We start from the raw sequence: 22128 nt of genomic DNA, 5'->3' as shown, positions 1-22128 counted from the left end.
CACGGCGGCAGTAAAATTGCAGAAAATTTCACTTTGTGCCCCCATAAAGACGTTAGGCCCTGTTTATGCCCCCATATAGAAGTTAGGCCCCCAGTTTGTACCCCCATAAGTTTAGCACCCTCCGTATATAGTGCCACAAAGCCCCCCTCCCAGGTAGTGTCACACAGCCCCTCTCCCAGGTAGTGCCACACAGCCCCCTCTCCCAGGTAGTGCCACACAGCCCCCTCTCCCAGGTGGTGCCACACAGCCCCCTCTTCCCTGGTAGTGTGACACAGCCCCACCTCCCTGATAGTGTCACACAGCCCTCCTCCCTGGTAGTGTCACACAGCCCCCCTCCCTGGTAGTGTCACACTGCCACCCTCCCTATAGGTTGCGCCTTTGGGGTTCCCTCTAGGAGTGGAATCCCCAGCCAGAGCATTGCCGACACTCTGGGTGGGGATTCCACTTCAGGAGCAGCCCCTCACATCACTGTCCATATGTGGACAGTGTTTTCCGAGGCAGCCCCAGAGCCATAGTCCCGAGCAGAGCACTACTAGCATTCTGCCCCGGTTCTCCTGCTCTGCTCCTGACATCACTGTCCATATATGGACAGTGATGCCGTGACGATGGCAGCATCAGCACCCGGCGGCCGAGTGGGCCCCCCAAGGGTAGTGGGCACCAGCACACGCCTGGGTTCGCCGGATGCTGACGCCAGCCCTGGTAAGTATGGGCTGCTTTTTTATTTGAAGCCCTCCTCTACTGCTGCCACATAAAAAGTTTAAACCTGGACAATCCCTTTGACCTCTTAACACTATCCGTGTATGTATGGCGGATGTGCATTCCAACAATATTGCATGTGCCACTGTGTGTGATCTGTGGTGTTACGTAGGAATGCAGGTAACACTACTACATTATCTGTAATCAGAGAGTTATCACTGTTATCTTTGGTGTTACGTAGGACTGCAGGTAACACTAATACATTATCTGTAATCAGAGAGTTATCACTGTGTGTTATCTGTAATGTTACATAGGACTGTAGGTAACACTTCTACATTATCTGTACTCCGAGAGCGATCACTGTGCATCTATGGTGTTACATAGGACTGCAGGTAACATCTACTACATTATCTGTACTCTGAGAGCTATCACTGTGTATATATGATGTTACATAGGACTGCAGGTAACACTACTACTGTAAAGGATCTGCCAGACACAACTTCTGTGTCGACGCCCATAGGTAATCAGTCTGCACCTGCTTCTATGTCTGTGAGACTGACTCCATCTTCCACCACCCAGGATGGCTTAGGAGTGGGAGAGCCTATCACAGCCTGGCCAGACGGAGCTAGCTCCCGCCCTCTGTCTATTTATACCTGCCTTTCCTGTTATTCCTTTGCTTGTGATTCTTCTCTGTTTGTTTCCTGGCCCTGCTGCAGCTTCTTGAACTACTGATCCTTTGCTTGTGATTGACCTTGGCTTTTCTGACCACTCTTCTGCTCTGCGTTTTTGTACCTCGCTCATCTCCTGGTTTGACTCGGCTCGTTCACCTCGCTTGTTGCTCACGGTGTTCCCAAGGGCAACTTCCCCATTTCCCTGGCTTCTTTGTACCCTTGTCTGTTTGTCTGTCGTGCACCTATTGAGTGTAGGGACCGTCGCCCAGTTGTACCCCGTCGCCTAGGGCAGGTCGTTGCAAGTAGGCAGGGACTGAGTGGCGGGTAGATTAGGGCTCACTTGTCTGTTTCCCTACCCAGATATTACATAATCACAAGCCCATATACCTAGTCTACCCTGGTCCCTGACACTACTATGGACCCCCTTGAGACCCTGGCTCAGCAAATGCAGGGCCTCTCCCTACAGGTCCAGGCCCTGGCTCAGAGGGACAACCAGCCTGATGCTACCATGGTAGTGCCCCTCACCTCACCTCTTGAACCCCACCTCAAGTTGCCTGACCGGTTCTCAGGGGACCGGAAGACTTTTTTCTCCTTTCGGGAGAGTTGTAGGCTCTATTTTCGCTTAAAGCCCCACTCCTCTGGTTCTGAGAGCCAGCGGGTGGGTATAATTATTTCCCGGCTCCAGGACGGGCCCCAAGAATGGGCCTTCTCCTTGGCTCCTGACGCCCCTGAACTTTCCTCCGTTGATCTTTTCTTTTCTGCTCTCGGGCTCATTTATGACGAGACTGACAAGACTGCCTTTGCCGAGAGTCAGCTGGTGACCTTACGTCAGGGTAAGAGACCTGTTGAGGAGTATTGTTCTGACTTTAGGAAGTGGTGCGTAGTTTCTCGGTGGAATGACCCTGCCTTAAGGTGCTAGTTTAGATTGGGTCTGTCGAACGCCCTGAAAGACCTGCTAGTTAGCTATCCCTCTTCTGACTCCCTAGATAAGGTTATGGCTTTAGCGGTACGACTTGACCGACGTCTCAGGGAACGACGACTTGAACGTGTTTGTGTTTTCTCCTCTGACTCCCCCATGATGCCTCCCGAGGTTCCGTTCTTCCACGGAAGACTCGGAGGTACCTATGCAACAGCGTAGAGAGTTCCGCAGGAAGAATGGTCTCTGCTTCTACTGACAAGCATCAAGTGAACAACTGTCCTAGGCGTAAGAATAAGCAGCCGGAAGAACTTCCGCGCCTAAGTGACCATCGGGGAGGTCACATGGGCGCACAGGTATTTCCCGTAAATATGAAACTTAATAAAATCTTGATTCCCTTTTAGGTCTCTTTTGGTGGCAGGTCTGCTACCGGCAGTGCCTTCGTGGATTCAGGGTCTTCTGCTAATATTATGTCTGTGGAATTTGCTATGTCTCTAGCTATGCCATTGATTGATTTGCCTAAACCTGTCCCGGTAGTGGGTATCGACTCCACTCCTCTTGCTAATGGTTATTTTACACAGCATACCCCTGTTTTTGAACTCCTTGTGGGCTCCATGCATTTGGAGCAGTGCTCTGTACTGTTAGTGCAGGGATTATCGTCCGATTTGGTTCTAGGCCTTCCCTGCTTGCAGTTGCATAATCCCACTTTTGACTGGAATACTGGGGATCTTACCAAATGGGGTAATGAATGCATGACGTCATGTTTTTCTGTTAATTCTATTTCTCTCCCTGAGGAGGTGAACACTCTACCTGAGTTTGTTCAGGACTTCGCTGATGTTTTCTCTAAAGAGGCCTCCGAAGTGTTACCACCTCATAGAGAATATGATTGCGCAATTAAATTGGTACCAGGAGCTAAGCTCCCTAAGGGTAGGATATTTAATCTCTCTTGTCCCGAACGTGAAGCCATGAGAGAGTATATCCAGGAATGCCTGGCCAAGGGTTACATTCGCCCTCTACTTCTCCGGTAGGTGCTGGCTTCTTCTTCGTAGGGAAGAAGATTGGTGGTCTTAGGCCATGCATTGACTACCGAAACTTGAATAAGGTCACTGTAAGGAACCAGTATCCCCTTCCTTTGATTCCTGATCTCTTCAATCAGGTTCAGGGGGCCCAATGGTTCTCTAAATTTGATCTACGGGGGGCTTATAATCTTATCCGCATCAAAGAGGGGGATGAGTGGAAGACTGCGTTTAACACGCCCGAAGGTCATTTCGAATACCTCGTCATGCCCTTTGGGTTGTGTAATGCTCCCGCGGTCTTCCAGAATTTCATAAATGAGGTTTTAAGAGACTACCTGGGGGTATTTCTTGTAGTGTACCTTGATGACATACTTGTGTTTTCCAATGACTGGTCCTCCCATATTGAGCATGTCAGGAAGGTGCTCCAGGCCCTTCGGGAAAACAAACTGTTTGCTAAGACCGAAAAATGTGTGTTTGGGGTGCAGGAGATACCGTTTTTGGGTCAAATCCTCACTCCTCATGAATTCCGCATGGACCCCGCCAAGGTCAAGGCTGTGGCGGAATGGGTCTTACCTGCCTCCCTGAAGGCGTTACAGTGTTTCCTGGGGTTCACTAATTATTATAGGAGATTTATTGCTAACTTCTCGGTCATCGCTAAGCCTCTTACGGATCTCACTCGCAAAGGTGCTGATCTCCTCCACTGGCCTCCTGAGGCTGTCCAGGCTTTTGAGGTCCTTAAGAATTGCTTTATCTCGGCCCCAGTGCTGGTTCAGCCCAACCAAATGGAGCCATTTATCGTGGAGGTTGACGCGTCCGAGGTGGGAGTGGGGGCTGTCTTGTCCCAGGGTACCAGGTCCCTCACCCATCTCCGCCCCTGTGCCTACTTCTCCAGGAAGTTTTCGCCCACTGAGAGTAACTATGATATTGGCAACCGCAAACTCTTAGCCATTAAATTGGCATTTGAAGAGTGGCGCCACTTCCTGGAGGGGGCTAGGCACCAGGTTACGGTCCTTACCGACCACAAGAATCTGGTTTTCCTAGAATCTGTCTGGAGGCTAAACCCGAGACAAGCTCGATGGGCGTTATTTTTTACCAGATTCAACTTTTTGGTCACCTATAGGGCTGGGTCTAAAAATATTAAGGCTGATGCACTGTCGCGTAGCTTCATGGCCAGCCCTCCTTCGGAGGAAGATCCTGCTTGTGTTTTGCCTCCAGGTATAATCATTTCCTCTATTGATTCTGATTTAGTCTCTGAAATTGCGGCTGATCAAGGTTCAGCTCCCGGGAACCTTCCTGAGAACAAGCTGTTTGTTCCCCTGCAATTCCGGCTAAGGGTACTTAGAGAAAATCATTACTCTGCACTATCTGGCCATCCAGGCATCCTGGGTACCAAGCACCTCATTGGCAGAAACTGTTGGTGGCCTGGGTTGCTCAAAGACGTTAAGGCCTACGTCGCCGCTTGTGAAGTTTGTGCTAGATCCAAGACTCCCAGGTCCCGACCAGCGGGCTTTCTATGTTCTTTGCCCGTTCCCCAGAGACCTTGGACCCATATCTCCATGGATTTTATCACTGATTTGCCTCCATCTCAAGGCAAGTCGGTGGTGTGGGTTGTAGTAGACCGCTTCAGTAAGATGTGCCACTTTGTGCCCCTCAAGAAACTACCCAATGCTAAGACGTTAGCTACCTTGTTAGTCAAACACATCCTGCATCTCCATGGGGTCCCTGTCAATATTGTTTCTGACAGAGGGGTACAATTTGTTTCATTGTTTTGGAGAGCCTTCTGTAAAAAGTTGGAGATTGATCTGTCCTTCTCCTCTGCCTTCCATCCTGAAACTAATGGCCAAACTGAGAGGACTAATCAATCTCTAGAACAATATTTAAGGTGTTTTATCTCTGACTGTCAATATGATTGGGTCTCATTCATTCCCCTCGCCGAATTTTCCCTTAATAACCGGGTCAGTAACTCGTCAGGGGTCTCCCCCTTTTTCTGTAATTTTGGGTTTAATCCACGGTTCTCCTCCGTTTCACCTGGTAGTTCCAACAATCCCGAGGTAGATGTCGTTCATCGGGAACTGTGCACAGTCTGGGCCCAGGTTCAGAAGAACTTAGAGGAGTCCCAGAGCATACAAAAAACTCAGGCAGATAGAAGACGTTCTGCTAACCCCTTGTTTGTGGTCGGGGATCTGGTGTGGCTATCGTCAAAGAATTTGCGCCTTAAAGTCCCGTCCAAGAAGTTTGCTCCCCGGTTTATGGGGCCATACAAGGTCATTGAAGTCCTTAACCCTGTCTCCTTCCGACTGGAGTTGCCCCCGTCTTTTCGAGTACACGACGTGTTTCATGCCTCCCTCCTTAAACGCTGCTCCCCATCCTTGGCTCCCTTGAGGAAACCTCCGGTCCCTGTTCTCACCCCTGAGGGGGTAGAATTCGAGGTGGCCAAGATTGTGGACAGCAGGATGGTCCAAGGCTCCCTCCAGTACCTGGTCCGTTGGATTGCTCAGGAGTTTCCACCTTCGTTTCCCCAATAAACCAGGTCCACCTAGAAAGGGTCCGGTGGCCCCTCATAAAAGGGGGGGTACTGTAAAGGATCTGCCAGACACAACTTCTGTGTTGACGCCCATAGGTAATCAGTCTGCACCTGCTTCTATGTCTGTGAGACTGACTCCATCTTCCACCACCCAGGATGGCAGGCTTAGGAGTGGGAGAGCCTATCACAGCCTGGCCAGATGGAGATAGCTCCCGCCCTCTGTCTATTTATACCTGCCTTTCCTGTTCCTCCTTTGCTTGTGATTCTTCTCTGTTTGTTTCCTGGCCCTGCTGCAGCTTCTTGAACTACTGATCCTTTGCTTGTGATTGACCTTGGCTTTTCTGACCACTCTTCTGCTCTGCGTTTTTGTACCTCGCTCATCTCCTGGTTTGACTCGGCTCGTTCACCTCGCTTGTTGCTCACGGTGTTCCCGTGGGCAACTTCCCCATTTCCCTGGCTTCTTTGTACCCTTGTCTGTTTGTCTGTCGTGCACCTATTGAGTGTAGGGACCGTCGCCCAGTTGTACCCCGTTGCCTAGGGCGGGTCGTTGCAAGTAGGCAGGGACTGAGTGACGGGTAGATTAGGGCTCACTTGTCTGTTTCCCTACCCCGACATTACAACTACATTATCTGTACTCCAAGATTTATCACTGTGTTATCTGTGGTGTTACATAGGACTGCATGTGTGTGTGTGTGTGTGTGTGTGTGTGTGTGTGTGTGTGTGTGTGTGTGTATTTGTGGGTCTAATTGCCTAGATATGTATCTGTATGTGTATATATTTTTGTGTGTGCATATACTACATTATCTGTACTCAGTTATCACTGTGTTATCTGTGGTGTTACATAGGACTACAAGTAATATCTACTACATTATCTGTAATCAGAGAGTTATCACTGTGTCTTATCTGTGGTGTTACATAGGACTGCAGGTAACATCTACTACATTATCTGTACTCCGAGAGTTATCACTGTGTTATCTGTGGTGTTACATAGGACTGTGTGTGTGTGTGTGTGTGTGTGTGTGTGTGTGTGTGTGTGTGTGTGTGTGTGTGTGTGTGTGTGTGTGTGTGTGTGTGTGTGTGTGTGTGTGTATTTGTGGGTCTAATTGCCTAGATATGCATCTGTATGTGTATATATTTTTGTGTGTGCATATACTACATTATCTGTACTCAGTTATCACTGTGTTATCTGTGGTGTTACATAGGACTACAAGTAATATCTACTACATTATCTGTAATCAGAGAGTTATCACTGTTATCTGTGGTGTTACATAGGACTGCAGGTAACATCTACTACATTATCTCTACTCAGAGAGTTATCACTGTGTTATCTGTGGTGTTACATAAGACTGCAGGTGACATCTACTACATTATCTGTACTCGGTTATCACTGTGTTATCAGCAGTGTTACATAGGACTGCAGGTGACATATACTACATTATCTGTACTCGGTTATCACTGTGTTATCTGTGGTGTTACGTAGGACTGCAGGTAACACAAATACATTATCAGTCATCAGAGAGTTATCACTGTGTTATCAGCGGTGTTACATAGGAATGCAGGTAACATCTACTACATTATCTGTACTCAGAGAGTTATCGTGTTACCTGTGATGTTACATAGGACTGTAGGTAACACTACTACATTATCTGTACTCCGAGAGTTATCACTGTGTTATCAGCGGTGTTACATAGGACTGTATGTGTGTGTGTATTTGTGGGTCTAAGTGCCTAGATATGTATCTGTATGTGTATATATTTCTGTGTGTGAAGCTACTACATTATCTGTACTCAGTTATCACTGTGTGTTATCTGTGGTGTTACATAGGACTGCAGGTAACATGTACTACATTATCTATACTCCGAGAGATCACTGTTATCTGTGGTGTTACATAGGACTGCAGGTAACTATCTCTTCTGTGTATATATGTGCCTGCGTGGGTATATTTGTTCCTGGCCCTGGGTCTAACTAAGTAGCCACATGATTCCCTCATATATCTACTGCTGCTGAAGCTCCCTAAATTATTTAGGACAGGTACCAAAAGTTGAAAATATTATATAACTAATCCCCAACTAATGCTAAATAATCTCTCATATATGAGAAATATTTTCTGTTCATGATCCGGCTGCTCTGCCCTACGGTCTTTGGAACAACAACCATTCAGAATAGGTAAGAAGTCGGTCTACGGAAAAATGGCCGCCGAGGAGACAGAATACATTATATTTGCTGCTATCCAGCAACCTTGCGGTTATAGAGACTGACGTGCTTTACACAGAGCGTCGAGGACAGTGTGAGAAGCCAGACTGAACGAGTCTCCGACATCTGTATAGTAGGAAGAAGCCATACAAACGCCCCGCCCTGCGCTGGCACCGGAAGTGGCTCTTGATGTGTTGTCATTTCCTACCCTGTGGTTGTTCCGGAGACTGTAGGTGGAAGCCTGAGGTAAACATGTCTTTCACTTATCTAATAGCTATCAGGACGACCTTTGGCGTTGTTAGGGCGCTTGTATGTCATGTTTTGTTGGTTTCATGCAGGAATTACACCTATAAGCCCTCTATTAATGCAGACGTATTAGGCTGGAGAGATAGCATGTTATTTTTCATGTCCCCGCGCTCAGCTGGCTGCTTTCTATAACTTATGTCCGTAAGTATGTGTTTCACTGTGCTGTGTGTATATCGGATGCGGTCAGTGAGGGTTATATAAACCTTAGTCTATGGTGTAACGCTGGTGGCCATCCAAGGCTATATATAGAATAAGCTCTTTGTATATGATGTATCAATCTGAATGTCAATGCTGCTATAATTAGTCATGTAGGTCGCAATGCGTTCTGAAATTAAGTTTTTGCCTGTGCGGTAAAACTGCGCCATGTGAATACACCCTAAGGCTAGCGATACATTAGTGATGTCAGATGTCCGTCTCCTGAGTGACTGTTGGTCTGTGAAGGGTGTCATTTTGGATAATTTAAGTAATCGCCAATCTATCTCTACCTTGGTCTGTGTCCTGGTCTTCTATTGATGGGATGCAGATCTGTCGTTTGGCTTGAATGACATTCAAAGGACTGTACCCCCGCGACGGCTGAAGAAATCCAATCAACGGAATCAACTTTGCCACATATATGTGCTCAGGTTTGCATCTGTCGCAATAAGGCGCTGTCAGTCGGCATAAAATGGTCTAAATCTGCCTTTTCGGCCGTCCATAATCCCTAGTGTAGTCTGGCTGAACTACATTCTTTCCAATAAAGCTTCTTTTTTTCACGACACGTTTATTTAAACACGCTACCGTAAAAAAAAGACGTGTTGTATGCACTGCAATGTGTTTTCCTATTGATGTCAATGGGAAGCTTAAAGCATGCGTTTTTCGGCATGTAAAACACGGCAAAAATGCGTCGAATACACGCCGTGGGAACAAGGCCTATGAGGAAGTCTACACAGAAGACGGTTGATGCTATCAGAGCAAGTCCCCGAGCAAGTGAAATGCCTACAATACCGCAGCAATGGTTTTTCCAATTTAAAGAGGTTCTCCACATACAATTATTTAGCAGAACTGGTAAATATGGCATTAAGCGACTGTTCTGTGGAGTTGGTAGAAATGTATGGACTCCAGCATCGGCTTCAAAATAGAAATATTATACATGAATACTGTATTAGTTTATTAAATGCATAACTTGTTGCTAGGAAAGCTTTCTATCAATCTAAGGCTATTTATGATTAAGCAGTGATAACTAGGGTGTTCTAGCGGTGATAGAAAATCCGTTATCAGCTCTGTTCTTCGCTTCTCTCCCTTAGACGAAATATCATCACGCTGCTACTCCAAGGCCCCTAGTTTAAATGGCCGAATCTGTGCTGCACATGCTTAGTGAAGTTAGCACGTGTATAGACGTCGGCAGCCAGGAACGGGTTTAATGAGTGCAGTGCTGTCTCCCGGGTCTTTGAGAGCCTCGGCATACACCCAACCACTGTAGATAGTGCCACCCACAACTCCGCAAAACCCTCTGTAGATAGCGCCACCTAAGCTCCCTCCAGCATCGGATTCCCCGGCCAGCGCTCTGGCCGAGGATTCCCCTCCTAGAGGGAGCCCCCGGCATCTTTCCATTCCCGCTGTAGATAGTGCCCCCCCCCCCCCGCTGTAGATAGCATCGCACCCCCACTGTAAATAGCGCCATGTGAACTCGGAGCGCAATCCCCGGTGTCCGATCGCACTGCCTGGGGATTGATTCCGCTTCTAGACAGAGCCCCTGACGTCACTGTCCATTTCGACAGTGACGTTAGCGGCTTTCTCTAGGAGTGGAATCCCTGGTGTCAGATCGCTCTGTGCTTGGGATTCCGCTACTGGAGAAGCCCCTGGTGTCACTATCCATATATAGACAATGATGTCAGCGGCTCTCTAGGAGCAGTGTCCCCGGTGTCAGATTGCTCTGTGTCGGGGATTCTGCTACTGGAGAAGCCCCTCGTGTCACTATCCATATATGGACAGTGATGTCAGGGGCTACTCCTGGAGTGGAATCTCCGCTCTGGCAGGCGATTCCGCTTTTAGAGTTAACCCCTGACGTCACTGTCCATATATGGAGAGAGACATCAGGGGCTTCCTGTAGGAGCAGAATCTTCGGCCAGAGGGATTCCGCTCCTACAGGGAGCTACAGTGGTGCTATTTACAGGAAGGGGGGTGCCATTTATGGGGGGGGGGGATGTTGCTATCTATGGGGGGGGTGCTATATACAGGGGGCACTATCTACATGGGTACTGTGGCATTATGTTGGCACTATATAGAATGGACACTGGCGCTATCTACATGGGCACTCTGTGTCACTATATGGGCATTATCTACAGGGAGAACAGTGGCACTATGTGGGCACTGTAGCATTATTTACAGTGGGCACTATCAATGTGGCACTATCTACAGTGGTATTGCATCACTTTCTACATGGGCACTGTGGTGTTTTTAGGGGGTTGGGACAAAAAGTCAGACGGGTGGCAAATGGATTCAAATTTTGAGACGTTGATGCGAAACAAAAAACTGACAGTTGATTAGTTGTTGGCTGCCATTTTTTTCACAGTCGAGTGTATATAGCCCTCTTCCCTCACAGCGATCCAGGACGATGGAGAGAGAAGACGACTAATTGTTACAGAGCTATAGTGTACGTACGTACGTACGTACAGAAATAGAGATAAATATATATTAAAAAATTACAAAAAGTGTTTTTTTTGTGATTTTTCTGCTCAGAATAAAAATGAACACTGAATTAATTAAACTAATCTAGAAAATGAAAGCCTCATAAGTCTTGTATAAAAAAAACCCAAGTACAAATAGTTGTGATATTCAAAACGGTTCCAAAAATATTATCGAAGTGCATATAAGAAATGGAATGTTTTGGACCTGGACACAGGGGGCATCAATGACCCTTGGTCATGAAGGGGTTAAACAGACTAGAGCATTGAGGGTTAATATTGTCTTTGTTCCCAGTGATCAGGCTTCGCTGTGGGCCTTGTGTACTTATCACACGGTCTCCTGCTCTGCTCCTCCTAGGCGTGCAGTCAATCTGGTCTGCTGGTGTTCTGCCCCTACGCTGCGTTGGCACTGGGCTCAGAATGAGCTGACGTTGCGCTTCTCCTTCCTTCTAGCCTGGCTGCCTGGGAAACTATCTCCCTGGCAACCAGGAACGCTACAGAGTGTTGAGCGGCGCTGCAAAGAACTTCACGCCCATGAGCAGAGATGCAGGAGGGAGAACGACCAGACTGACAGACAAGGGTGAAGGATGCAAGGGCGAATGGCAAAAACCTGCGACAAAAAAACAGCGATTACGCAAATACAATTGACATGCTGCGCTACGTGTGAACATACCTTACAGTTGTAAATGACTAATGTAATTGATCTTTCTGATGACTTTTCCTTTTTTCTTGTACGCTATATCTGTATCAGGGTTTAAGTATCATTAAAATGGTTGTACACTAGTCATCTATTTCTGCCATTGCAGCCAAGTGTCCTGGTTTTTCTGGTATAACTGCTGAGGAACACCTATATTGTCATCATCGGAAACATGTTAATGTCAAGTGTTGTGATCTTCCCTATAGGTTCAGGATTTGTATGCAGGTTCTTGTAGCCAGAACCTGAAATGGGTCCGAAGAGGAATCTCATAAAGTTCTTAAGATTTCCCCCTCCCTTTAGACTCCAATCCAATTTATTTTCCCTAGATTACAATAATTGCAGATTTTTTTTGATTGGAATCAGACATGCAGTTTCTGATGCAGTTTTTTTTTTTTTTAACCAAACACAGGAGTAGGGCCAAAAAGATTGGAAAGCATATGGCTGTGTTTCCATGTCACGGCCAATTTACATTTTTTTCCCAAGATTTTAGCAAAATGTTGCATTTTAGATAACTTGCCAAAAATCGCAGCGAAATGTGCAAATGGACTGCGATATGTGATCACAGCCTTATGCGTTTCCTTCTTTTTAAAGCCACTCGATTTTTTTGAGCTTTTATTTCCTAAAAAAAAACTGGACCAAAAACTGCATGTGTGATTCTGCTCTAAAGCTTTTTGCAGTTGGTTAGTAGTGTCTAGTGCACAGTTCCTTGACCAGCTTATGATTGGGGTATTTTAACCCATTAAAGGGGTACTCACATCTTTGACATTTATGGCATATCCACCGGATATGCCATAAATGTCTGATAAATATGGATCCTACCGACCCCAGCCCTACCTTCTCTTGCTTTTGCTGGTCCCCTGCAACTGAGCTATAAGGTGGCCAGGACTACGGAAACAGCTGAGCTACACTGTTTCTGTAACTCCCATAGAAGTGAATAGGTGTTACGGAAACAGCGTAGCACAAAGAGCTGTGCTGTTTCCGTGGCTCCAGAGTTCTGGAAACTACGAAGCTTGCTGTGCCACGCTGTTTATTTAACTTCTATTCACTTCTATGGGATTGTTTTCCATTTGTTTTGTTTTTTCTACAAGGACTAAATAAAAGAAATTAATGTGTCCCTAAAATCTAGTCATGATAATTGTAGGAGACCTACATTGTGGCTCAAAGAGGGGCTTACAAGCAGGGAAAGCTCTATAGGGCATATGGAATGGGTGTCTCACCTCTGGATCCAAGTCTCAAATGTGATCTGGACTTGGTTTGTACAGGATTTCAGCTTCTGGATAAAAAACAAGGATCTTAATTTTTATTGAACGTAAACAAACACCTTAAAATGGTGAAGAATTGAAGCACAAAGCATATGAGAAAGTTGCAGTACTTTTCATTATACTATTTGCATAAATACAGGAAATTCAATATCCGTTTGGCTCCCGATGCTGAAAGTAAACAATATGGCCAAAGTGACCTTTAAAGTCATAAACTTCCTGTCATGTGAAGAATTCAGCTTATCTTGAATAAAGGAAAAGTCAGCACTCCATACTTTATCCAAAATGTAAATGAGCTTTAGCTTGGATTAAGAGCGTAGATACCGCTCGAAACGCATAAGTTATGTTTTTAAAACTTTGTTCGGTATGATGTCTGGATACGGGATGTGAAGGAATAAAGCTCATTTATATTTTGGATAAACCATGCAGTATTGAGAAAAGCAAAGCAGACTGACCAAATGAGTCTTTTTGGTACTTATAGTCCTTCAGTTGTGGAGCGCAACGGAGGGGAGCTTCCAGGCTTTACAAGAAAAATCCACAAGGAAAAAGGCTTTCCAGCACATCCTTAAAAAGTATAAATTTATTTGGCAACGTGTTTCAAAAACATGGAACAGAGCACAGGTTAGGCGTTTCGAACAATAGTGTTCTTACTCGCAGCATACGTCATTAAACCCCTGCATATAATTTTAAAACCCAATTGACGCATCCTGGCTACTTCTTACAAGAAAATCCTTCCACAGGTTGTAGTTATGCAAGTGATCCGATCTCTCTTCTCAGAATAATGCGTTGGTTACATGGGCTGAAAAATGTAAAACCCCCTAGAACATTTTTGTCTATAACCATATGTGTTATGCAGAAGAACATCATTATTTTCAACATACCACAGAGATCAATGTACCTGACAGTATCCCAATATTATAATTTGTAAATATTAAATAAATGTAACTAGTACAAATAAGGTAAATCCCCTCTCCAATTAAGACCTTTAGGAGACCTAGTCTCCCACTGTAAGTTCCAGAATGCTTCTCTATTAGGGAGATGTTTTCTCCAATTGCCCCCTCTTAGGCCGAATTCAGACAACCATAGTATACATCCGTGTGACGACCGTTAAAACAATGGCCGCAAAACGGACGCAGGTATTTCAATGGGGTCGTTCACACGGCCGTTGTTTCAACAGACTGTGTGAAGGGTCCGTTGAAAGATAAAACATGTCATTTCCTTCGGTTTTCATGGTTCCCGCGATAGACTCAAGTTTGCACTCGTTCGTGTAAATCCGGCTTTAGGCCTCATGAACACGACCGTAGCCATGTGCACTGGCGTGATTTCCGGGTCGGCCGGCTACGGAGTGACAGCCGCGAGCCGCCCGCAAATCGCAGGCTGTGCACATGGCCGCGGCCATTATTTTCAATGAGCCCAGACCGTAATAAGAGATGCCCGTTCTTTCTGCGGTTCGGGCTCCAGGGCCATGCACGGACCGTGAAAACCACGGTCGTGTGCATGGCCCCATAGGAATGAATGGGGCCGCAATTCTCCCGTGGATTTTCGGGGGAATTGCGGCCGCAAAAGCACGTTCTTGTGCATGGGCCCTTACCGTTTTTGTTTTTTTTTCACAAGCTCTAATACAAAAAACTAAAACATTCCACGGAACCATCATGGCTAGATGTTCTGCTTTTCTAATTTAAATTCTCTAATAGTACATCCAATATATGTTAGATTGCATTGAGTTCATACAATGGCGTAGATCACATGGTGCATATTGCAATTAATAAACGCATTAATCTTGTGACATTGTTTCTTTGGGGAAATTAACTTTCATTTTATAGCCGTATTTGCATACATTGCACCTGCTACCTCTACACCTAAGAAATCCATTTTGAGATAGCCATGTCTTATTGGAAGCGTTAGTAGAAAAAAGTCTTGGAGAAAGTATATCCCCTAAAGTTTTGCCCATTCTGGCCACACATTGGCACCCCTAACTTATAACTTTTGTCAGAATGGGATCTTGATGTAGCATGGGTAAGTATTTTTTAATTTATATCTTTGTAGTTTGAACTATGGGCCTTTGAAAAACAAAGGAGGGAAAATTCGCCTGACGAGCTAACTTCGTTTTGCATTTTTCTAAAAAAAAGTGTCTTGGGATATATTTTTAATATAATTAGATGCCCTATCCATCTAGATTCTATATCTTTACACTGATCAGACAACAGTGTCATCAGAACAGGCTCTAACTAACTCTCCTTGCGGTATTGTTTTAATGGTGTGAACAGGGTGACAACCCGACGCATCCAAATTAGTATTCCCCGATGTGGGTTTGCCTGCGCAATACTGTTTATTCCAGGGAACGAGTGGAGTGAATATTCATGAAGTAATTAAATTGCGTTCCATGAATCTAGTGCCATGTGACCGCACTTTGCCCAATGGACGGGGTCAGTGGTGGTCATACGCAGTATGTTGGCATGTACCCAATTGTTTTTTATGGTTAGGTGAGTGCTGACGTGTTTTTAATCAGATCGATGGGATTAATGTTATCAATTATGAATATACACACTTATGATTTTGTGTCTAAATTTATATTAATTTTTGTATGATTATTTATAACACGTTAATTAGCAATGCTTCTGTCACTATTGCACTTTATTGATATTTGTATAATACATTTCATGATTTTTTTGCACATTATTTGATAATTGATATTACAATTTGCACATTTGGTAATTGAGCTTTGCTTTGCTCCCTATATATACACTGAGTTTTCTTGATAATGCCTTCATTGAGAAGGTGAAACGCTGCTGTGAACCTTTATTTGGAGTGCTGCTTCCTCGTCGCTTGTTTGTGATATATACAATGTATGTATGATATATATAAATAATGCAGCCACATTGAGGAGATTATATAGCGGTAATGAACAGTGTAGTTGAGAATCCAGCTCTGGGGTAACATGTAATACTTACCAGCAGCCTCCTCTTGCTCTCTCTGCTCCCTTCTCCATAGACTTCTATGGAGAGCTGCATCTGTGTCTTTCTCTGCTCCCTCCCCTTTGCATGGACTTGTATAGACAGGCAGTGAAGATGCACACCCCCATTTCCTGTAGTTTGTCTCCTCAGTCTGTAAGTAGAGACAATTTTGCTTGACAATAAGGGGTGAACAGCAGATTAAAGGAGGGAAACGCCTAGCAGCCGTAATTTCACACAGAATTTGCACGGGTAAAACAACAAGATTTCAAGTAAATCACAAAGTTGTTTTATATCCGTTATACTATGATATTAGCATAAGTTGTTTGAAAAGTTAACGTTGATTTAAAGATTAAAGCAATTTAACTATAAAACTGAAGATATAATGGGGGAAATTCTTAACCTTTCTATGCCAGCTTTCTGTTGTCAGTCGCAATTTTTGGGGTAAAATTTACCACTTTTGAAAAAAGGGCTGTGGCTTAAGATAAGAGGACAGGCCATGGATTTACTAAAATTGACGGCAGAAAGTAGTGTCAATTTTAGCGAAGATTTCACTCTGTGGGACGTATCGAGGTAGAGGCCTGAGTCAGGCCCCTTACCTCTCCACCATCAGACTACTTTCTCATCAGCCTCCCTTCCCCATTGGACATTTAAAAAATAATAATAATGTACTCATCGCTCCTCTTTTCCCCTCAGGCCCTCACAGCAGGCCACAAGGAACTGTTGCCTCCCCGGCGTTGCCTCCATGACGTTGTATGTGATTCAGCACTCAGGATGTTGAGTGCTGCTTCTCATATACGCCCCGAAGCTGCGCGGTGTCGGTACCTTGTATGAGCTGCGGCCTTCTATGAAAGCCTGGGGGGAGAAGTGGAGTGGTGGGCTGAGTATGTTTTATGTGGATTAGGCGCCACAATTGTGTTGCAGAGCCTAAAAAGAAAACCTATGCAAGAAGTGTTAGATGGCATTTGAGGGTTAGAATGTATGAATGACCTTAACATTCTCTATAGTATGTTACAGTAAAAACAATTTTTTTTTCAGTTTCTTAAGTTCAAGACGGAGAACTCCAGGCTATCCATTATTAAACGACTAAATACTTCCCTTCCCCCACCCCTTCATACACAGGCCAGATGGCCACTTGTAAAGCATCAGGGCAGGAGGTGGGCTTGCCCAGCAGTACTCGGGGAGATGCTGAAGACTTGGAGCTAACAGAGCTGGGACCACTCTTGGAAGTAGGAAGAGAAAGAAAGGGCCAGACATCAGCCTGTGTAGGTATATAGTTACGTGTAATAGTTGAAATTACTTTACATAAAATGTATATATTTTTTTTGTGTCTATAAAGTATCTGTAGTGTCTTTTTGGTGCTGCTTTTATTGTGACTGGTTTTACAAAATGGTCTGATGCCTAACCTGCTGTTCTTTACTTTATAAGGAGCCATAGGGCACAGTCTGCAAATGAAGCCAGACTGGCGATCAGCTGATCTGGCTTCAGAGGGCCCGGGCGATCAGCTGTTACCGCTGAGGAAAGCTACGGCCAACCATGCCATTCATATGGAATAAGCTGCTTAGAATCCTTTTTATTAGTACATATTTTGCTTGTTATTGTCTAGTTGGTTGAAAACACTGAGTGAGAATGCATTCAACCAAATAATCTATTAACCTTTTAGTGATTATTTTAGGCATTAAAGCGGGTGTTCAGACCTTAAAAATTGAGGGCCTATTCTCCAGATAGGCCATCAATATATGATCGGTTGGGGTCAGACTCCCGCCGATCAGCTGTTTTGAAGGGGACGCAGCGCTCGTACGAGCGTTGCCTACACTTCATTCCTTATCTGCTCGTACTGTTGACATAAATTTTTTTAGTCCCACTAGGGAACTTCACCTTGTGATCTTTTGATCGCTGATATAATGCTATGGTATACTTAGTATACCAAAAGCATTATTGCCTGTCAGTGTAAAACTGACAGGCATCTATTAGGCCATGCCTGTGGCACAGCCTAATAGGCATATAAATAGGGCAGGTACTGGGGGCCTTTGTAATGCCCCGGCTGCCATGACAACCCATTGGCGGCCCACAATCACATTTGCAGGCCTCTATAAACCACTAAGATGCCGCTGTTACTATTGACCGCAGCATGTAAGGGTTTTAACAGTCACGATCAAAGGAAACGTCAATTGCTACCTTAAAGAGCAGGGACCTGGCTGTCAGACAGCCAAGCACCCACTCCAGTCTACATGGGGCACCCGTGCAGGACTTCGACTAGGCCTCCGTGAAAAGGTCTAGTCTGAGACCCATTATTGACCACCGTGAAAAGGCATATTGTTGGTCACTAACAGGTTATATTAAATAGTTCAACTGTTCTGCCAGACATTTGTTGCTATTTAAGCACAGAATGAATAGTCATGGAACATACATGTTGTTACTGATAATACTAGAAGCTATGTAATAAAATAATACTGGATTTTGCTATAGGGAAATGAAAACCAAGCAGCAAAGGGTTCTCAAGAAGAAGAGGAGGAGGAAGAGGAAGTTAGAGTACTGACTCTACCACTTCAGGCACATCATGCTATGGAGAAAATGGAAGAGTTTGTTTATAAGGTAAGGAAATGAACCTTTCACTATCGTTTATAAATTGAACATCTTTTTAAACCCTTTTAACCTATGGTTATAGTGTATTCCTTTTTATAGGTTGTTTTGGGGTTTTTTCAACACACCGCAGCACTCTAACTTAAAGTTCCTTCTCATTGAAAGAGCAAAGCAAAAAGGCAAGATTTACACTGGGACTTTTGGATGCTTGCGAGCATTGCCACCTCCCCCCATAGTGGGTGAAGTTGCCCAATAACTGCAGGAATGGAATTCTTGTAAACGCAGGTCACCCGTGACTTTTTCCCTTGTAAGGAAACTTTAGGTTGCAAACGAGTTGCAGTACTTCTACCTGGACTTTCAGCCAACCAAAAGTCACCATGTAGTCTTAGCATAGTTTTCTTTATTACAAATGACATGACTATTTCGCTGCAGCTGGGTACATTTCTATCTAACCTCTGCGATATTCTCTAAAAGGCTGCATTGAACTTCCGCAAATTTGTACTATGTATTGGCATACACCTGCTGAAATGCAATCATTGAAATGTAGGTTGTAGAAGATTGCATTAAAGGACAACCGTCTTCAAATAATTGTTCCACCAAGTATGATAGAAGGTACTGAAATCATAGCATGTGACGTCTCGCCCTTTACTGAAGCACTTATACAATATATGACAGGCCTTACCTAGTTTTTCTTGCAGACCTTTTTTGGGGGGAATTTTTTTTTAAAAGACCTATTATAAATGAGGTGCACATCTGTAGCATTTATTTTTATTTTAAGCACGCCTATACAAAGAAAATGGGGATTTTTTTTTACTGATGATGAGACTATAAATGTTTGACATTCTCTACTCCACATCCACACATACTTTGCATCAGGGCTTATTCAGACGAACGGGATATACGTCCGTGCAACGCGTGTGATTTTCACGCGCGTCGCACGGACCGATATTAGTCTATGGGGCAGTGCAGACATGTGCATGATTTTTCCGCAGCGTGAGTCCGCTGAAAAAAAGTCACGACATGTCCGTTCTTTGGGCATTTTTCGCGCATCACGCACCCATTGAAGTCAATGGATGTGTGAAAACCACGCATGCCACACGGAAGCACTTCCGTGCGACCAGCGTGATTCGCGCAACAGCTGTGAAAAGGATGAATGAAAACAGAAAAGCACCACTTGCTTTTCTGTTTACAAACATCCAAACGGAGTGTCATAATGATGGCGGCTGAACGAAAAGCACGCAGCCGCGCATCATACGGGGCTGTCACACGCAGCTGTCAAGTGCCTTTTGCGCGCGGAAAACGCCGTGTTTTTTGCGTGCAAACGCACACGCTCGTGTGTATCCGGCCTCACAGTGAGATCAAAATACATGTTGCTTCTGAATTTTAGTAATGCCTATTTCTGTGTACTGTATAGCATAAAAGACCTCTTGCCTTTACAAAAGAACACTGAATATAGTGAATAATACCATTTTAATACAATAAATATCTGTTTAAGGCCTCGTGCACACTTCAGTTTTTTTCTTCAGGGTGCTAGCCGTTTTTCTGACCGTTCCGACCAAAGAAGCGCATGTTCTACTTTGGTTCGTGATTCCGTGACCGTGAGGCCCATGCAAGTCAATGGGGCCGTCAAAACAACTGAAGGCACTCGGAAGGCATCCGTGTGTGACGGAGCCGTTGCCTAGCAACAGCCGGGCGGGCAGAAGTACATTACAGAAATATTACACTAATCGGCAGCCACTTGTCTCTATCCATCACTGATAGAGAGAAGAGGCTGCTGATAAAAATAAAATAAAAAGCAGTTCATATGTACCCGGTCATTGTCTTGGTGACGAGTCCCTCTTCTTCCTCCAGTCCGACCTTTCTGTATGACGCGGCAGTCCATGTGGCCGCTGCAGCCTGTGATTGGCTGCAGAGGCGGTCACGTGGGATGAAGCATCATCCCTGGAGGCCGGCCTTCTGACGTCATCCAGACTTGCGTGACTGCCACTACAGCCTGTGATTGGCTGCAGCGGTGACATGGGATGAAACGTCATCCCAGGAGGCCGGACAGGAGGAAAATGCAGGGAGTTCTGTGTAAGTATGAACTGATTTTTTTTTATTTTTTTTTTAATTTCATTAAAATTGTATTTTGCGAGCGCCGAGCATGGTCATTCTTCAGCGCTAGTCACTGTCCAGGGTGCTGAAAGAGTTACCGCCGATCACTGCAGCCCATTAACTCTTTCAGCACCCTGTACAGTGACTAGCGCTGAACAACCCTGCTTTTTCAGCACCCTGGACAGTACCATGCTCGGAAACGGAAACACGAAGTGAACACGGAAATCACACGGCCGCTAAAACGGGCAAACGGATCCGTCAAACACGCCCGTGAAAACGGTGATGGAAGTGTGCACGAGGCCTAAGGCTTCGTTCGCATCTGTCTGGAACCTCAGAACGGAGCCATAAGTCCAGACTCAACGCAGCCGTCTAGCAGGAAATTTTAGAGCACTTCATGCTTCCCTCGGCTGACAAGCTTTATGGAGATGCTGATTTCATTTTCCAGCAGGACTTGGCACCTGCCCACACTGCCAAAAGTACCAATCCCTGGTTTAATAACCACAATATCACTGCGCTTGATTGGCCAGCAAAGTCGCCAGAACTAAACCCCATAGAGAATCTATGGGGTATTGTCAAGAGGGAGATGAGGCACCGAACATGTGTGCGAATGTTATGCACCAAAAATATATGAAGTGGACAAAAAGGAAGATATAAATTGAATATCAAATGACAGTATGCGATGTCATATAAAGCAAAATATTGTCTCAAATGGAGTAATTCCTAAATAGTAAAAACTGAACGAACTTCCAAACTGTTACGCACCATAATTACTGAGAACTTGCGTATCGCCATATGATTATTTTTCATCCACGGGCAAAAAACGCAATGAAAACCGCTTTCTCTGCCTCCAATTGATGTCAATGGGAGGTCAGAGACGGAAACGCCTGAAGAAAGGGCATGCTGCTTCTTCCCGCGAGCCAGTGCTTCCTGCAAAATGTCATATACTTAAGACGAACGAGGAAGCGGTTACTGTATAAAATTAGACGGTTCTAAGTAAAGATGGCTGCTGTTCTTAACAGCAGGCAATCTTAACAAGATGCCCAGGGAGGTGTCGTCCCACGCCCGCACCGGCTATCGCTGCGATTGGCTGGTCAATTCAGACCGGCCGTTTGCGGCTTTAGACAATTACTGTGCCACAGGTTACAGTGATATGGTGGTGATTGGTGTTGTCTAGGATGGCACCAATCCCTACTATGTATTGATGAGGAGGTGGTGGTGGTGGTGGTGGTGGTGGTGGTGCCAACAACCCCCCCGATTTGCTACGATTAGTCTGTCTGCACCGACTGACCAATCACAGCCATGGCGTGTGTTTCAAACGCCCTCCACCAGCTCTGCCCACCTCATTCCGATTAGGAACGGTGAGCAGCGCTGGTGTGACCATCTGTGAGCCATACTTACCGGTTCTGAGGCCTTCTGGTCCTGTGATCCTGCTGAGACGTCTGCATCCTGCTGCTGTGTGGTCACTCTGGTCATCATCATCATCTGTGCTGCTGCTGTTTTTGTTTTTTAGCAGCAGCACTAGTTTTGTCCCTAAATTTTTTTTCCCCCTCTTCCCCTTT

At 45.2% G+C, this 22128-nt stretch overlaps 1 protein-coding gene across 1 annotated transcript in view; it reads left to right on the top strand.

Moving 5' to 3' along the window:
- Window positions 1-8125: 8125 nt before the first annotated feature.
- Window positions 8126-22128, top strand: part of ADIPOR1 (adiponectin receptor 1) — a 30259-nt gene continuing 16256 nt past the window's right edge. Inside the window, exons 1-3 of the mRNA XM_075853498.1 lie at window positions 8126-8262; window positions 16931-17157; window positions 18362-18487. Of these exons, the coding sequence (XP_075709613.1) occupies window positions 17020-17157; window positions 18362-18487 (264 nt within the window). The 5' untranslated portion in view covers window positions 8126-8262; window positions 16931-17019. The remainder of the gene's footprint in view (window positions 8263-16930; window positions 17158-18361; window positions 18488-22128) is intronic.

This window comes from Rhinoderma darwinii, chromosome 2 (genome assembly GCF_050947455.1).
Source record: "Rhinoderma darwinii isolate aRhiDar2 chromosome 2, aRhiDar2.hap1, whole genome shotgun sequence".
Taxonomy (NCBI): Eukaryota; Metazoa; Chordata; class Amphibia; order Anura; family Rhinodermatidae; genus Rhinoderma; species Rhinoderma darwinii.
The sequence above is the reverse complement of the archived record's forward strand: the minus strand, read 5'-3'. Positions and strand labels throughout refer to the sequence as shown.